The sequence below is a fragment of the Salarias fasciatus genome, chromosome 19 (genome assembly GCF_902148845.1).
Source record: "Salarias fasciatus chromosome 19, fSalaFa1.1, whole genome shotgun sequence".
Taxonomy (NCBI): Eukaryota; Metazoa; Chordata; class Actinopteri; order Blenniiformes; family Blenniidae; genus Salarias; species Salarias fasciatus.
The window spans coordinates 4,437,471-4,454,116 of NC_043763.1; the positions used below are offsets into that span (position 1 = coordinate 4,437,471).

Consider the following 16,646-nt stretch of genomic DNA (forward strand, 5'->3'; position numbering starts at 1 on the left):
GAAGCAAGATAGTTCCCATTTTCACTTTTGTCTTCGTTCAGAAAAGATTCCGAATGTATCTCCTTCTCTGTAAAAAAAAAAAAAAAAAAAAAGACAAAAGTTGACACTTGCCAGTGATATCACAACACCGATGGACAGATAAATCTTTAATTGTGACGCTATATTGTTCATACATTTTTTTATTTGAATCAATCATCACTGAATTTATTAATGGCACGAAAGACATAAGAAAATAACTTATTTTTTAAGCTAACATTCTGCATTAAACTTGATGGACAACATTTTGCAGATGCCCTATTATAATTTATATGCGTTACTAATTTACGTTGGCAGGGGCGGAAGGTGGACACTGGTATCACACTGTCCAAATTTTTTCATAACACCTACATACCAACATCGCGATTGAGTGTTTCATGGAGAGTTTGGTCATGTGAACAAATGGTGTCCCTTTTCTACACATGCTCCGTGCTCTGTTGCTACTCAGTTGTTGTAGTTACCAGGAAGATTAGCCGCGATGATCAACTGCACCAGGTGAAACCAGCGGGCTTACCATCCCCACGGCTCCACAGACAGAAAAGGCAAGTTGATTTTGTGCCAATGTGCGCCATTGTTGAAAAAAACCGTGTGTCTGAGCGGCCTCAAACTGAGCGATCTTCCCCATTTGGCTTCGCATTCATACCCCAAAATAACACGTCTTATGTAGCCTCCGCCCGCTTGACTGTGTCTGGATTTAGCGTCTTGTGTTGTACATTAGTCAGATGCTTTCACCTCCACCTGAAACACTGCGAGGAAGCCGATGTTATCAGGTAACTGTGTGCAGTATGTAAACATCTCCGCGTTATCCTCGCGCGTGTGCGAACCGGCTGATGTTTATTTGATCTCTGGATCTCTGGCTGTCGCTTTGACAGATGTCATGGTGAAATGTAGACGCCTCATCCCAGGGAGATTTCGCCGGGCTGCGGGTCCACCTCCTCGGCTGTGAACATGCCTGCTGTGATCCGGGATAAAGAGGACTCTGAATCCACTTCAGAGGACGAGCAAGAGTAAGTCCAGCCAGGCGCTGCTGTCATCCTGCCACAGATGATCTGTCTCTGGGTGAGAAGGTCAGGTCGTTTTGCACCGTGTGTCTGCACTCCTCACACAAACAAGACAACTGGATTATCATTGTGAACTGCTCTGTTTCTTGGGTTCCAAGACCAAGTCAAGATGAAGACCTTATAAGAATGTGGCCTCAAGTCCTGCAGCACTCGATGCTGTATCTGTCTGGAGAGGCACCAAAAGACCACAGCTGGGATTTGAGTCTGTCTTAATTACAAAGAAAAACCAGAATCATCACTTTCCCAATCTGGAAAAAACCTGGAAAACTATGCGTTGCTTTGATTTTGGAGACTCCCGCTGTGGAGGATGACATGTTCTGCACCTGTAGATGTGTCAGATCCCTGTGAGTTTCTGTGGCATGCCGAAAACATTTCAGATTTTATTTCTTTTGCTGCAGAGAGTCTTAATTTGTGCAGCCTGTCATACTTTATTGGATGTGTCCTGTAATCTTTGCAGGATTAAAGAGAAGGCCTCCTGAACTCCGTTCAACAGTTCAAGTCAAGATAGATTTAAACAAAGCGAAACCTTGGGGTATCTTTCATGCTGCATAATTGATGAGTGTCTTAGATGAGCGAGAAGAGCGCCTGACACTTGGCCGTGCGCTTGTGTGTCTGCCAAATGATTCCCTCCTAAGCCACTCTTAACATACTGACTGCTGCTGTGTCTGCTTTTAGGAGACTTTTCCTGAATTAGTCTGCAGAGAATCAGGGTTTAACCTCCAGGTGGCCAGGTCTGGTTGTAAAAAATAAAAACTTTACCCAGACACGCATCATGTTGATTACATGTGTCACTGAGACGGCACACTAATAATTTAACTACATGTGTTTAGTCAAGTAATGAGTCGAGCAACATCATATTCCACTAAATAATGCACGAGATGACAAGGTCTCACATGTCTAACATTACAGGCATGTATTAGTGATGTACAGGAAACCTATGCAGAGATGTGTGTATGGTTGTGTAGTTGATGTGTTGCTTTATTTTGATGAATTTGCCTCCCAAGAGAGTGAAAATAGAAATGAATCTTTCATGATAACAATATTTAGAAAAACACCAAAGCCTTGTAATGTGAAGCCCGTATGGAATGACAGTGACTGTAACGCAGACTCGTCCTCTTGTCTCACATCTTATCATCTTGGTGTGTGTGTGTGTGTGTGTGTGTGTGTGTGTGTGTGTGTGTGTGTGTGTGTGTGTGTGTGTGTGTGCAGGTGCAGCAGCTTCACACATGTCACCCTGTCTGCTAATAAATAACAGGCTGATCTCAGAATACCTGCTGTGCATCAGTGAATCAGAGAGCTGCTGTATTGTTTGACAGGCCTGGATGCTCGGAGGCTCGGGGCAGCGGCTGCTTACATGCCCCCCGCCTCCATCGCCCCCCTCGGTCATACCTGATTGAGTTGTGCTCCATCATCACGCCACCTTATCTTAAATTTATCCCCCGATAAGCCGGCTGTGTCTGGTACTGTGAGATAGTCCGGACGTTTACGAGGGTGTTTGTTAGGGAGCCTGCGCGGGTTTGTTATTGTCCAGCTCCTCGTGAAACTGTGTGTGGTTCCGTCCTTATCTGCCCGACTGGAATAAACAGCAGGTCGGGATGCATTCCCCCGGCCTGAGCTCAGCCGCCCGCACGGGCCAGACGGATCGCCTCATCCTGGAAGAAAGCCTGGAGAGCTGAGACGGAGAAACTCATCCCAGCGTGCCTCTCAGTGCCATTGTTACCGCGGCGCTATCTTCCCCTTTGCATGCAGTTTGTTTATGTGGATTATTTGAGTCATTGATGTGTGTTATCTGCTTGTCCTCCAGAGACCACCCCTGCATCACGTGGAGCGGCCTCAGCAGGACCATCCCAGTCCTTCTGTTTGTTCCAGAGGCGGTCGTGTCAAAAGATGGCAATATTTCCTGCGTTGGAGGTGCGCCACGGCGGGATGAAGCTGCACAGGGACTCGGCCCTGACAGAACAGGAGGGGGGAAGTTTGGACGCTGAATGGGGAAATTCCCTGTTTGAAGAAATGTGTTTTTTCTTTGTCCAGAACGATACAACATGGCCTTTAAAATAGTCCGGACGGAGAGCCGCCTGGTCCGAGGGATCCTCACCAACCACGGATTTCACGAGGTGAAATTCTGCTTCTCTTAAATATAGATGTTGTAAAGATGAGTTTAAGCATCCATCCATCCATCCAGAATCGACCCGGAGTGTTCTTGTTGTGAGGCAGGTGCTTGCCACTACACCACTGCGCATTCCAAAAAGATAAATCTAAAAATCGAATCGTTCAAAAAGAAACAATTTGCTCGTATACGGAGAAATAGTTGGGTTGTCTGGTTTCTTTTCGCAGCGGGGTCGTCCGCCACGCGGCCCACATCAACAGATCTTAAAAAAACGTCAAGTATTTTTTGTAGTCTGTGCTCAATAAACAGTCCTGCTGCAGGTCTGCTGATGCAGATGTCAAAACCCAGGATTGCACCCATGGGGGAAAAAAAGAAAGAAAAGAAGGAAAAAATAACCTCCAGAGGTTTAATCCTGTTCCACCAGGAAGCACAGCCTCCCCTTATTGCCCTCTTCAAGCAGTTAGAATTAATTCCCTTTTTATTTCACTGCCATGCCTCCTGACTCCTGCTAGCTCGTCATCAAAGGCAGCCCAGCGTCTGCCGTTCGGCCTCGGCGCAGCCAAACTCCAACCAGGCTTTATTGCAAACATCTGGCCGTCCGACTGCGGCGCAGACGCAGCGGTCCTGAGGAGTCTGGATCCCAACGACTTATTGGAATCAAACAAAGCGGAACAGATGAAACAACAGGAGCGTGATGGACGGCCGCGAGTCGCTGGCCTTTCTCTCTCTGATGATTCCCACGGCGCAGGCCGGCGGAGGGATTTGATCCGTGTGTGACTGGAAACCGACCGGCTGAGTCAGTCTGCTCACAGTTTTAGAAGGAGCTCAGTCTGAGTCTAAACATCTGCGTCTGTTTTCCAGGTTCACCCAAACAGCAATGACTTCAACCTCATGTGGACAGGATCTCACCTCAAGCCTTACATCCTGCGCAGCCTTCAAGACTTCCAGAAGGTCAACCACTTCCCCAGGTAGGAGAGCGCCGTGGACGCCCGGCGGGCGCCGTCCTGAGCAGCGAGGCCGCAGCGTGGAGCGACTCACTCCAGGCAGAGTTCGGTTCTCTGTCAGTGTGGCGCTCACCGAGGCCCCGCTTCTCGCCCCGCAGGTCGTACGAGCTGACGAGGAAAGACTGCCTCTACAGGAACATCCAGCGAATGCAGCAGACGCACGGGTTCAAAAACTTCCACATCGTCCCTCAGACCTTCGTGCTCCCCTCCGAGTACCAGGAGTTCTGCAGTAAGACCCCCCCCCCCCCCCCTTTATTATTACTGATCTTTATTGAGATTCTTTCCCCTTATCTTCTCCTCTCTCCTCTCCTCCCCCTGAAGATTGTTTCGCCAAGGACAAAGGCCCGTGGATCATCAAGCCAGTAGCATCTTCTCGAGGGCGGGGCATCTACCTGGTCAGCAACGTGAGTGACCGAGCTCTTATGAGACACGAGATGTGACCAACCGGTCTTTCCTTTTTCAACGCTGAGGTTATTAAACGGTATGGAAACATAAAAACTTAATTGGGAAAAAAATTCTTCGCCCTAATTCTCACTCGGGTTTTTATTTCCCAGAGCCTGGAGCCGCCGCTCGTGGCCCTCATGGTGTGAGAAAGCGCCGTGGATATTGTGATATGATTGATGCTTTTGTAAAGCTGCTGGTAGAAACAGTCAGGAGGAACCCCCCCCACGCCCTCCCCCCCTCCGAGCTGTAATATGTTTTTCTTTCTTTTCCCTTAAATCATTGTTTGACCCCTGGGTTTTGGGTTTTGTCTCGGGACACGCTGGGTGGTCTTGACCTGCAGGTTGGGAAACGCTGCTTTCACACTAAAATAAACCTGCGTCAGGCTGATGAGAATGAACACGTGTGTTTGCACAGGAAAAGGAAAAAAAAAGCAATCTTCTCAGCATTGTCATTTTTTTTTGTGTTTGGATTTGCTAACGAGTTAAAACCACGTCTCTTCCTCTGTTTTCCCGGATTTTGCAACTGAAACTGAAAAAAACTCATTTTATGGCCGCTTACTTTTTAGATTAAAATGAATACTTTAAGCACTGTGGACAGCGAATCTGCAGGCTCAGCAGCCTTTCAGCCTAGATTAGATCCAAGGTGTCAAACATAAGGCCCGTGGGTCAAAACTGGCCATCAAGAGGCTCCATTCTGGCCCAATAAAACACCAAACCCTGGTTTAGAAGTTTACATGAACTCATGAAATGCTAATTCACACCTGATCAGAGTGAAAAACCTTCATGTAAACATGTGATCTGATCGGATCATTTGGACAGACATTACAAGTCGAGCCTGCACATCAATCAGTCTGATCACTCTCTGTGTTCTTTAAACTGCTCCACCAGACAATATCGCCATGCAGAAAACAGGAAATGTTGTTTATTTTGCTGTTGAGAGCGGGGGATGTGGGGAAGCGGTGTGTAAACAGCAGCGAGCCTCGCCGTTCCCTCGCTTTCCTCGCCGCATCACTGATTTCTCACTCCACTGGAAGCTGCCGCTCCGCTCAGGCCTCCGGCGTTCGCGCGTCTGCTCCTCTCCCTAAACTTCTCTCCAAGTCTCCTGGGTCATCATCGTGTTTGTCGTGACGGAGGTCGTCCTGCGGTGGGGCGTGTTCCAGCCTGTGTGTTTCTCTCTGTACGCCTGGATTCGCGTTCGCGGCGGGCCGAGTGGGAGTTCACTGTGAGCACACTGACGCTAAAAAACATCTTGCGCGAACCGGGCGAGTCGCCGGGCCAGATGTTATCGGAGCGCGTGGGCGCAGCGGTGCAGCTGTCCCGATGTTGGGCCCCGGCGGAGTAAATCAACGCTCCTCGTTCCCACTCTCGGAAAAACGCATGCAGACGATTCCTCTTCTCCTTCTCAGGCATTTTTATGAAACAGTGGAAAGAATGTCAGAGTGATATTTGGAGAGAAGAAAGAAGGACGTTCATCTTCTCAGTTTGGGTTTTTTGTCTGAACTCCTTCCAGGGCTGAGGTTATCCCCCCCCCCCCCTCCACCCCCCTCCTCTTCTCATCTCCTCTCAACTTCGCCACCTGCAACACATTTCATCCCCATAAATGACCCATCTCCCACCACCAGATCGGCTTTTTACAGGCTGTTGCTGAAGGCTGACCTGTTTGGGCCGTCTCATTATTCTCTGATGTTCATCATTAACCGCCGCGTCACGTCAGCCGCTCGGCGTCCAGCGTTTTTAATGCCGCTCTGAACGAATTAACGCGCGCTGTTGTTGCTTCCTCAGCCGAATCAGATTCTGATGGATGAGAACATCCTGGTGTCTCGCTACATTAACAACCCGCTGCTCATAGACGGTGAGTCGCCGCTGCTGCAGTTTGGACGGCTCTTCATCTGATGCTCTGACAGGTTTTCGCTGACCTTCCTGCAAACGTTTTGTTTCGTCCGCAGAATTCAAATTCGACATGCGTCTGTACGTGTTGGTGACGTCCTACGATCCTCTGCTCATCTACGTGTACGAGGAGGGTCTGGCCAGGTGAGTCTGGAGGGTTTTTATTAGGATCTGAACCGATATACCAGTCAGTGAAAGCAAACAAAACATTATAAGCTCCACACATCAGCCATAACATTCCTAATCTGTCCTACTGGAGCTATACCTCTGGAGTTTGGGCCTTTATCAAACATTTCAAACACTTTAAATTTGAAGACGAAGTGTTAAATTGCTCCATAATATATTCAGTCAAGTCACAGATTCTCAGATAAGGAATCATTTGGTGTTATTCGCTTCACTTGTCAGTGATCATTTCATTATAGCAGCTAGATTTAACTTTAAATCCCCTTTTCAATATGAATGACAGAAGTCCCTGCTCTTCAGTGTTTTAGTAAAATTAGTGGGGATCATAATGAACTTCATAGGTTACCGTATTATTAAAAAAAAAATCAAAAACATCCACAGTTTTTTAAATGAAATGTAAAAGACAGAATGAGTAGAATATCTGTTTGAACTTTGCTGTAGTGTCAGTCTGAAAGTTTACAGGACGATTCGTTACTGCTTTTCCTTATTGTCCAAATAGAAGAAACTCCACAGTCCACTGTTATTTTCCTTAAATAGTTTTTATGTCACTCATCTTTCAACAGTTGGACCTTAATCACATTTTAAATAAATGTTGCTTATCATCTTACAAGTTTTAACTCCTCAATGAATTGCTCTTCAACACTACTGGGTTAAATGCACCTCGCTGACCTTTGACCTCGTTGTTGATTCAAGTCCTTTCAATGTGAAATTACAGAATAGTTTTCCATTTATAGCCTCTTGCAACTGTCAAAGTTATGAAATTGCACTGAATTTAATAAATCTCAATTAATACTTACAAAAATGTTATTTCTGAAAAAGACTGTGTTTTCATTGAAAAAGGTTTTATGGGTGGGTGATGGATGGATGGATGATCAAGTCTTTTCAAGCATGGTTTCTTCTTAAAAATCACAATACGAGAAGTCCTGCTGGGAGGAGACGTCCCTCTGATCCGCTGACACCCCTTCAGATGAGACGTGCCATTTTACTGACCGGGTCTCTAAATGGCACAGATCTCATATTTTCATTTCCCGGCTGACTTGTTTGAATCGCTGAGCTCGTCCACTGTTGTTTATTGCGACGGGTTGTTACTCGTCGTCCTCCCACGCTGTGCGTTCATCCCTGTGCTTTCTGCCGCCGGCCGAGCAGATCTCTGCCCAGAAGAGGGCAGCCTTCGTTTTCCAGCGGCTGCCGGAGAGAGCGGAGAGTAGCCAGGGGAGAGATGGAGGCTCTGAAACAAAGCGCTCTATTGTTTCAGTTGTAGGATGTTCTAATCAGGCGCCGCTGATTGTGTCATTCTTCAGAGATGGTTATCTCACGGCGGTTTTGTAATCCGGCTGCATTTATTACACGTGGCCGTTCAGAGCGAGAAGAACTGATCAAAGCAGAGCGGGCGGTGATGGGACACAGGTAGGTCAGGAGAGGGTGGATGATTTATAGAGTGACTGGCTCCCGCTCCCGCTCCGGAGCGCCACTTCCCTCTGATTTGCCGGCTTCATTATCAGCTGCCGGCAGTAAATCACGGCCCGATCCCCAATCCCGTTTTTATCTGCTGACATTCCTTTGGTTGTGTTGGTATTCAGGTGCGTGGCGCGTGCCAAGGAATTCTCATTATTGCACATGTGGCATCCACTCCTCTCAAGCGGCGCCAGAAACGAAGCCGTCTCTCTCTCCCTCCTGTTGTTCGGCGTGGACGATGACCCACTGAGTGTTTTTTTTTTTTTTTTGTTTTCTTCTTCTCGCCCGCAGGTTTGCCACGGTGAAGTACGACCGCACGTCCAAGAGCATCAAGAACACGTTCATGCACCTCACCAACTACAGCGTGAACAAGAAGAGCAGCGACTACGTCAGGTGAGCCGGAGCCGGCCGGTCCGGGGAAGCCCGCTGACTGAAGTGCCTCTCTCGCTCTCTCCCTTTCTCAGCTGCGATGACCCCGAAGTGGAGGATTATGGGAACAAATGGAGTATGAGTGCAGTGCTGAGGTATTTGAAGCAGGAGGGAAAGGACACCACATGTGAGTCAGACCTTCACCTTTTCCAGCTTCAAAAAGAGTTTTCACTTTTTTTTCTTTGTGGCTTTAATTCGCCTCTCAGCCGAGCTTGAGCGCCGTCAATCAAAGAGCGTCCATCAGTGTAACGAGATCATGAGGACTCCTTTCACACGTGACCTCTGCTGTGTGTGTCTTGCAGTGCTGATGAGACAAGTGGAGGATCTGATCATCAAAGCCGTGCTGAGTGCCGAGCTGCAGATCGCCGCCGCCTGCAAGACCTTTGTTCCTCACAAGACAAACTGCTTCGGTAATCCTCTCGCACTCATGTCCCGGCGTGAAGAAAACAGATCCGCCGGCACGTATGGAACTCATCTTGTGCCATTCTGATTTCACAGGCCCAATCTGGATAGCATCACTTCAGGCTGAATTCATGTGTGTGGTTGAGGTTTTACAATCAGTTGTGTGAAAAAAAAATTTGAATATTTGTCGTTCGTGTTCAGCCGAACTACAAAGCCTTGGCGTGAGCAGCATCGCTTTTTCCACTTAAATGCACATTTGTCATGAGGAATTCTCAGCGTTTGTGAAATGAGGGCATCCAGCAGCGGCGCTCATTGACTTCATTATCTCACTTTACCCGAAAAAGAGTCTCCATCGATCACTGAGGCTCCTCAGGAACCAGTGTGAATCAGCACAAAGTGTTTATGCCCCCAACTAAACTCCCACAGTTCAGCACACACACACACACACACACACACACTCACTCTGAGTCATGCGGATCGCCACCGCGCTCACGTTTCCTTTCGGTTTCACATTGATTGCCCGGCGGCGGCCGGGCGGGCCGGCCCCTTCCCGGCGTGCGGCCCTCCGACTGGCCGCTTGGCCGCGGTCGTCCCGCTGACTGAAGCCGACTGGAATTCGCTTCCTCTCCTCTGCTGCCATTCAGGTCCGCCTGATTTAGTCTGACTGTTTTCCTGGCCGGCCCGGCCGGCCCGGCCTCGCAGCGGGCTCGTGTGAACTCCATTTTGGAGCCATTACCGATGTTAGTGTTGGCACTAATTGTCCGCGCTCGCTCTCCTGTGTCTGGCAGTCTTTCTAAGATTCTGGGTTTGAAAGTCAGCCTGTCAGCCTCCCCTCTCTCAACACCGCCGCTTCATTTTCATTCTCATTTTTCTTTTCTCCTGCAGTTTATGTTTATTTAGAGTTCTCCCGGTCCTGCTCGCGGTCTTCCACCTTTCAGATGCTGGAAAAATAAAGAGCCCTGCAGTCGTGACGGGCCTCTCTAGGTGCAATTGTCGCTGTGATTGGTGGTTGTTTTTGTGCTGCATGGATTCACTGTCAGGCATTCGCCTGCATGAAGATGCTATCTGCACCTTGCGCGTCACTGCAGGACAGAAAAAAAAAACACACGAACCCAGGGTGTGAATGTTGACCATGCAGGTGTTTACCGGGAAATGTGGCTCACCGAGCCTCAACCTGGCCCTGATGCACACCTGAGAGACGGGAACAAACAGCCAGATGCCACATGACGTCTGTGCCGACGCAGAAACACGCATTCCTGTGGTCATATTTACTTTCTCATTGTTGGATCTGTGTTTAAATCATTTGTATATTATGAAATAAGAGAGTTTCCTGGCCAAGAAAAAACCATCTCCTATAGTTTCTACCTTAGACTGAGTATATAAAGCCAGTGGTTTTTACACTTTAGCATGTTTTTCTGAACTCATCCTGATGGCATGGCTCCAGGGCCGCATCACGAATATCTCAGCTCTGGTCTCAGGAATATAATATTCATTTAGTGTTTATATATTTTCTGCCATTTTTTACAGTTTGGCCAGATTGGAGCCTCTTGTGGGCCAGTTTTGGCCCATGATCCTTATGTTCCACCCCTTCCCAGTAAATCTCGCCCCCATGTCATATAGATAACCTTTACACCTCGAGATTTCTTTTTATTTTGCCTTTTTTTTTTTTTTGCCTTATCGATGGATCTCATCTGATCTATTCCGCCGTTGAAAAAACCCTGGCTCAGCTTCAGGAATTTGAAAGTTGTTTGCTTCCGTATTGAACACTAAACACCGGCGATTGGAGCCTGTTTGACACAGAACAGGAAGAATTAACCGGCGCTCATAAAGCCCTGCGGCCTGCAGCGAGCGTTCCCCGTCCTCCGCTTCAGCAGTATTAGTTTACCGGGACTCTGTTGTCTTAAGAAGGCCTCAAGCCAGTTCATCACGGCGCTCGCTGTCTGCCTCCGGGATTAAGATTTCCAAAGACAGACACTGACGGTTATGGAGGACCACCCTCATCCTCGCTCTGTTCACCCGTTCCTGCGCGCGTGGTCATAGCCTGAGTGTGTGTGTGTGTGTGTGTGTGTGAATACAGAGACATGTAGGAACCAGTGTGAAGCATGACTTTTCCAAACATCCAGGGCTGTCTGAGCTTCGGGGGAGTCCAGGCTCGTATCTTTGTGGACTTTTTTCTCGTCCCTTAAATAAATCCCATCCAAACCACCCAGGAATGGTTTTCAGTGAAGCTGCTGTCAGCCCTCCCTCCTCCTCCTCCTCCTCCTCCTCCTCTTCCTCCTCCTCCTCCTATCCTTACTATATTTTCCACTTCCATAACCTGCAATGCTCCCTGCTCCGGTCCAGGGCCGGGAGCGGCTGCCAGTAATAGTAAACAGGTAAAAGCATCAGATGCATGTGTGCGCTCGGCGAACGGGCCGATAAAAGCAGCCATTGTTTGGAGTTTTTATACAGTCTCGGGCTCGCCTGGAGTGGAGCCACGCGAGACTATAAAGCACATTATAATGTTAATTTACTGCAAATTGTTCCCTGCCTTTTTAATGTCTATTAATGGCTTAAATACAACGTTTATTGTTTTCAAATGGGATTTCTTCGCTTTGCTGAAATCGCACGGTGCGTCTCAATGCACGTACTGTAACAAAAATCCTTTTACGGGTCCGTAATGTCTCATGTGGGAAGGAATAAAAGCAACAGATTTTCATTTTACATTGCACGGAGCATGTGTGAATGTGTGTGTGTGTGTGTGTGTGTGTGAGTGTGAGGAAGAAAATGCCACCCATGCAGCTCCTCGCCGCCGCCGTGTGATTAATGGACGGGCTTTTTTGCTGAGAGATGCTGATTACGAGATGTTTTGACTAAGATCTGATTAGCCAAGCCAACAGGCCTATTTTATTACACACAAAACATTCCACTAACTGGTCCCGTGTTCCACCGAGCGTCCCTCATTAAGTGCTGAGTGTGGTTGGATCTCTCCCTGCTTTACGTTCAGAAACAACGCCGCCGCGCCGTGTTTGCATCCCTGTGACGGAAACGCAGCTCCATCATCAGCACTAATCTATCGGCTCCTGGGATTATTAGCTGAATGGACTTTTGGGTATTTTTTTTTTTTCTCTGAAGGTGTAACTTTACTTTTCTACCAGTGAAATCATAATTGATTCCTGTTTTAATACATCCACATAGTGCAGGGCTCTACATCCTCCATGACCAAAACAGACACTTCAGTGACTTTCAGCCCAATAAATTTTGTCTGGAGCCTCGATTTTTATCTTTAAAACAAACATGTCTGACATTTCATGACTGCATTTGCAAAAGTAGACATGTTTTTTTTAAGGAATTTTAGTCATTTTACTTGTCAGCTTCAACTGTTTTCAGTGGTTTGACTCTTTTGTTCTGTTTTTTGTTTACATTTGAACCTACTTTTATAATTTTTTCATCTTTTTTTAGCTTTTTTAGATGTTTCAATTTCTTTTGTTGCTTTAATCATTTTGTCTCTTTAAGATATTAGATTTTTTCTCCTTTTTGCCACAATTTTGGTTCATTTTTGCATTTTTTTGGTCAGTTTGGCTGCTGTTTTTCTGCTATTTTCTTGCGAAGTTGAATCTTAAAGCGACACTAAGGAACTTTTCAACCTTAAAAAAACATTTGAATATCTTTTGTGATGATACATCGACTTACAACCAGTTGAATGAGCCCTCTGTCACGGGCTGAGGGCGTCAGTATTGCTTTCACTTGGACTCAGCAGCTGTGAGGAGGGTGGTAGGAACCCTGCACACTAAAAAACTCCAAATGTGCGGACTGCTTTACGGCATGCGTCACATCATGATATAACATTGTTTAGCCACCATTAGATTCATTACCTTGTCGCTATCCATCCTTCACACAGCCACTGGAAACAAATGAAGGCGCGTTCAGTCCGACAGCACGCCACCGGGAGCAGCATTTTATGACGCTACGCGCTAGTCCTCATGGGAACTGTGGTATTCCTTCAGGCAAAACACTACCGCTTTTGTCCACTGGCGCCGCCAAAATCAACAAAAACTGAAAGTTCCTTAGTGTTGCTTTAAAAAAAAAAAAAAAGTACAATTGGCAAATAAATGAAGATAACTTTTTTTAAACTTTGCATTCTCTGCCAGCTTCAGGAAGCCGTTACAGCAGGGCTAAAGAGCCACATGTGGCTCCAGAGCGGCAGGTCGCAGACCCCTGACGTAGCGCTCTTCACAGTTATACAAGCTTTAAATGAGTGTCGACAAAAAGTAGGTAAATTCTTCCAAAAGAACCAAGTATCCACAGTATTATAATTTCAACAATGTATCTGAAAAGTTTGAAGCTACAACATAATCTAAAGATATTTCCTTAAATCGTGACGTGAAAAGTTCTGACCTACTTCAGAACATGTCATTTTAAGCGGTCATGTAATTTCTCCATTTACCTGAATAATTTAAATAGCAGTACTTTCACTTGAAATTCAGTACAATTAAAGTATTGGAGTGGCTTTGGGCTCCTGATCCCCCTCTGGAGCTCTGCGGATGACGGCGGTATTTGATGTTGTTATTTTGAGCCTGCTTGGTGGTGAGATTATTGTTTTTGGGTGTTTGTCTCATGTGGTGAATTTTCCAGCAGCGCCCATCCAATAATAAATGAAAAAAGATGCTCTCTCGCTCTCTCTCTCTCTCTCTCTCTCTCTCTCTCTCTCTCTCTCTCTCTCTCTCTCTCTCTCTCTCTCTCTCTCTCTCTCTCTCTCTCTCCCTCCCTGTTTAATGGGTGTGATGTAGATGTTCGCTGCCTCTCGTCTCCTTGTCTGCGATGCTTGTTGTGGGCTCGTTTTTAAAAGCCCTCCCCCGGCAGCGGTCGAGCCGCAGAACAAACGTGTCTAACTGCGAGCGGCTGGGCCGGCTCGTGGGGCAGGAGCGGCGTCTGCTCCTAATTGGGGGAAAATTCGCGGCACATGGAGCCTGCCTGTCGGAGGCTGGCGAGGCGGCGTAACACCTCCCCATTTTCCCTTGTTGTTGTGGTGCCACTGATGAGGCACTGTAGGCTCAAACACATTTATTCCAGCTCACCACTCGCCCCAAGACTAATGCATGATGTTTTATGACACACACACACACTCCATCTTTCTGCAAGTCTCGTGTGTGTGTGTCTTTTTTTTCTGCAAGAAGTGGATAGAGTTGGACAAGCCAGCAAGTGGAAAATAGAATCCTCGTGCTCCGCTCTGAGCGAGCACGTTGGAGCAGCGGGGGTCCGGTCCATCCTCACCAGTGGAAGGAGTTGAGGATGGCAGGAGCAGCTTGTGTTGCGGCTCCTCTTGGCTCGCGGGCGCACGGCAGACCGTGTTCGGTCACAACGTGAAAACTAAAAGCTTGCAGTTGCAGCAGGTCGGACCTTCTGCCACGTCTTGACACGTGTGATGAACCGAAAGCCTTCCTGTGTGAGGAGACTGTTGGTGTTCTTTCGCGATGTTCTTTAGATCTTTGTTTTTTCATGTTGTTGTTTTTGGGTGTTTGTCAGTTGCCCAGATTCAAGGTTATTCCACAGAATTTAAAGGACAGACACAGATAAGACACGACACTCTGGAGGCAAACAGACTGACTCAGAGCCTGATCAGATAGTTGCATTTCCACACAGATGGAATCGGAGTGTTTTTCTAGTGAGGTTCCACCGTTGGGGGCCGTTTTCAAAACGTTGCATTTTCAGTGGCTTCAACCACCAGTATCGTGTAAACGGAAACCTGAAACACAAAGTTTAGTGTTTTCATATGAAAAAATGTGTCGTTTACGCGGAACAGCAGGTGCCCGACCTCCCCGACACTTCCTTTTCCTCTGTGGACCCCCTCGATGATTTCCGATCTGCCAAAACATTACAGCGAAACCACTGACTGGTGGAGATTCTAGAAAGTCTAATATTCTGGTTTAATCTCTTTCTGACAACCCGAGGGCAGGCGAGGCGTCGGGCCCCCCCCCTGTGGTCTTTAATGCCCCGGATCCCAGTTTTAATGAGATTCTACCTGTACGACGCTTTAAGCAACGTCCGTCCTCATAATGTGAACCCGGCCCGTTAAACCCGGACCGCTCCGGTTCATCCTTGCAATAATAAGTTTAATATCGAGCTGCCTCGCGAGCTTTTGTGTGCTTAACACTGGCACTGACCTGAGCTAGAACAAACAGTGCTGGTTACAGCCGCTCTGGAAGCTGCAGCCCCCCCCCGGCCTATTCTTAACACAGCCTGTTCTTTTGAAGTGCCATTAGAGGGATTTTTTTTCCTCCGCCTCTTTGGCTGGGCTTTACCCAAACCCTGTAAAATACTGCGGTTTCCCCTGCACGCCGCCGCCGCCGGGGCCCGGGGCCGCGGCCGGGGCCGGCGGGTCGTCGGCTCGCCGGGTGACACTCCCCAGAGCGGCGTGTGAAGGCTTTCATATGGCGCACACGCCGACTCCGCCGCAGTGAGCCATACATCAGTCACCGAAACAAGAAGGAGAAGAGGGAGAGAGTGGATGGAGATTTACACGGGGAACTTCCTGACCACTTTGTAAAAGCTTTTTATTGTGTCACTCAGTGCTGAGCTGTTACTGCAGTGGAGTACATACAGCCTGCTGCCTACGGCCTTTTTAATTCCTCGGGTTTTGTCACTTCAGGGCCACATTGTCACGTTTCCAGAGTTTTATCTCTGGATTTATTTTTCCACTTTTACAACATATGAGCTGGATGATGGAGCTGGAGCTTTCCTCTGGTAGCTATTAGGCCACTGTCCTTCTTGTTAATGTACAGTGACAATACGTAGACTCTCTAACCCTCCCCGTCATGAGAGAATCATTGACTGTATATATGAAAATGTTCACAGCCACGGTTTGTTTTTGATCTGCCGGATTACGTAAGCCGCCTCCTGACAGATGAAATGTGTATGTCCTTAGTTAACGGAATGAGCCGATCCCTCGGTAGCAGGCGTTCGGGGATGTTTCTAGCCTGAGTGATTGGGTACATAACATGCATGTAATCAAAGGCAGAAAGGCTGAAGCCGTGTAGCCAAATGCCACATAATGGAGCCATGATAAAGCTCTGGAAGCGCCTGCGACTCTGATATCCTTCATCCTTTATTTTCACTGAGCCGATCTCGAAGGTTTTTCTCTCTTTTTTTTTTGGGATCCCGTCTGTCTCTGCTGACTTCCCCGTCTGCGGTGAGAAGCCTTTGATTCATTTTGTGTTTCCCTCTGCAGAGCTCTACGGTTTTGATGTGCTCATTGACTCCAACCTCAAGCCCTGGCTGCTGGAGGTGAACCTTTCCCCGTCCCTGGCCTGGTGAGTGACTCAATTATGTGATTCTTGTATTTGTTGTTTCAGGAGAACCCGACTGAAAACATTCCCGCTGCCATGTCAGGCAAAGGTCTTTCTTGTACTCTTCAGCTTTTAGAAACACAATGAGATCAGACAGTCTGGGAAATCTCAGTCTTATCGCGCCTTTTGCTTTTTGTCTTTATTTTTTTTTGGCTTGTAAGGATGTTTAATAGTTTTGGGTATAAATTTGCTTGTTTGCAGCGACGCTCCGTTGGACCTGAAGATAAAGGCCAGCATGATTGCAGACATGTTTTCACTTGTGGGTGAGTGTTTACCACTGCTGGAAATGCTGCGCGATCAAATCATGTGCTGTG

At 47.5% G+C, this 16,646-nt stretch overlaps 1 protein-coding gene across 2 annotated transcripts in view; it reads left to right on the forward strand.

Moving 5' to 3' along the window:
* The first annotated feature begins 912 nt into the window (after positions 1-912).
* Positions 913-16,646, forward strand: part of ttll5 (tubulin tyrosine ligase-like family, member 5) — a 48,059-nt gene continuing 32,325 nt past the window's right edge. For both annotated transcript variants that reach the window (XM_030116400.1, XM_030116403.1), the window contains exons 1-13: positions 913-1,043; positions 2,902-3,008; positions 3,129-3,211; positions 4,066-4,172; positions 4,307-4,437; positions 4,530-4,612; positions 6,434-6,503; positions 6,598-6,682; positions 8,468-8,569; positions 8,641-8,732; positions 8,908-9,015; positions 16,215-16,296; positions 16,534-16,595. In XM_030116400.1, coding sequence (XP_029972260.1) covers positions 985-1,043; positions 2,902-3,008; positions 3,129-3,211; positions 4,066-4,172; positions 4,307-4,437; positions 4,530-4,612; positions 6,434-6,503; positions 6,598-6,682; positions 8,468-8,569; positions 8,641-8,732; positions 8,908-9,015; positions 16,215-16,296; positions 16,534-16,595 — 1,171 coding nt within the window. In that variant the 5' untranslated portion in view covers positions 913-984. The remainder of the gene's footprint in view (positions 1,044-2,901; positions 3,009-3,128; positions 3,212-4,065; positions 4,173-4,306; positions 4,438-4,529; positions 4,613-6,433; positions 6,504-6,597; positions 6,683-8,467; positions 8,570-8,640; positions 8,733-8,907; positions 9,016-16,214; positions 16,297-16,533; positions 16,596-16,646) is intronic.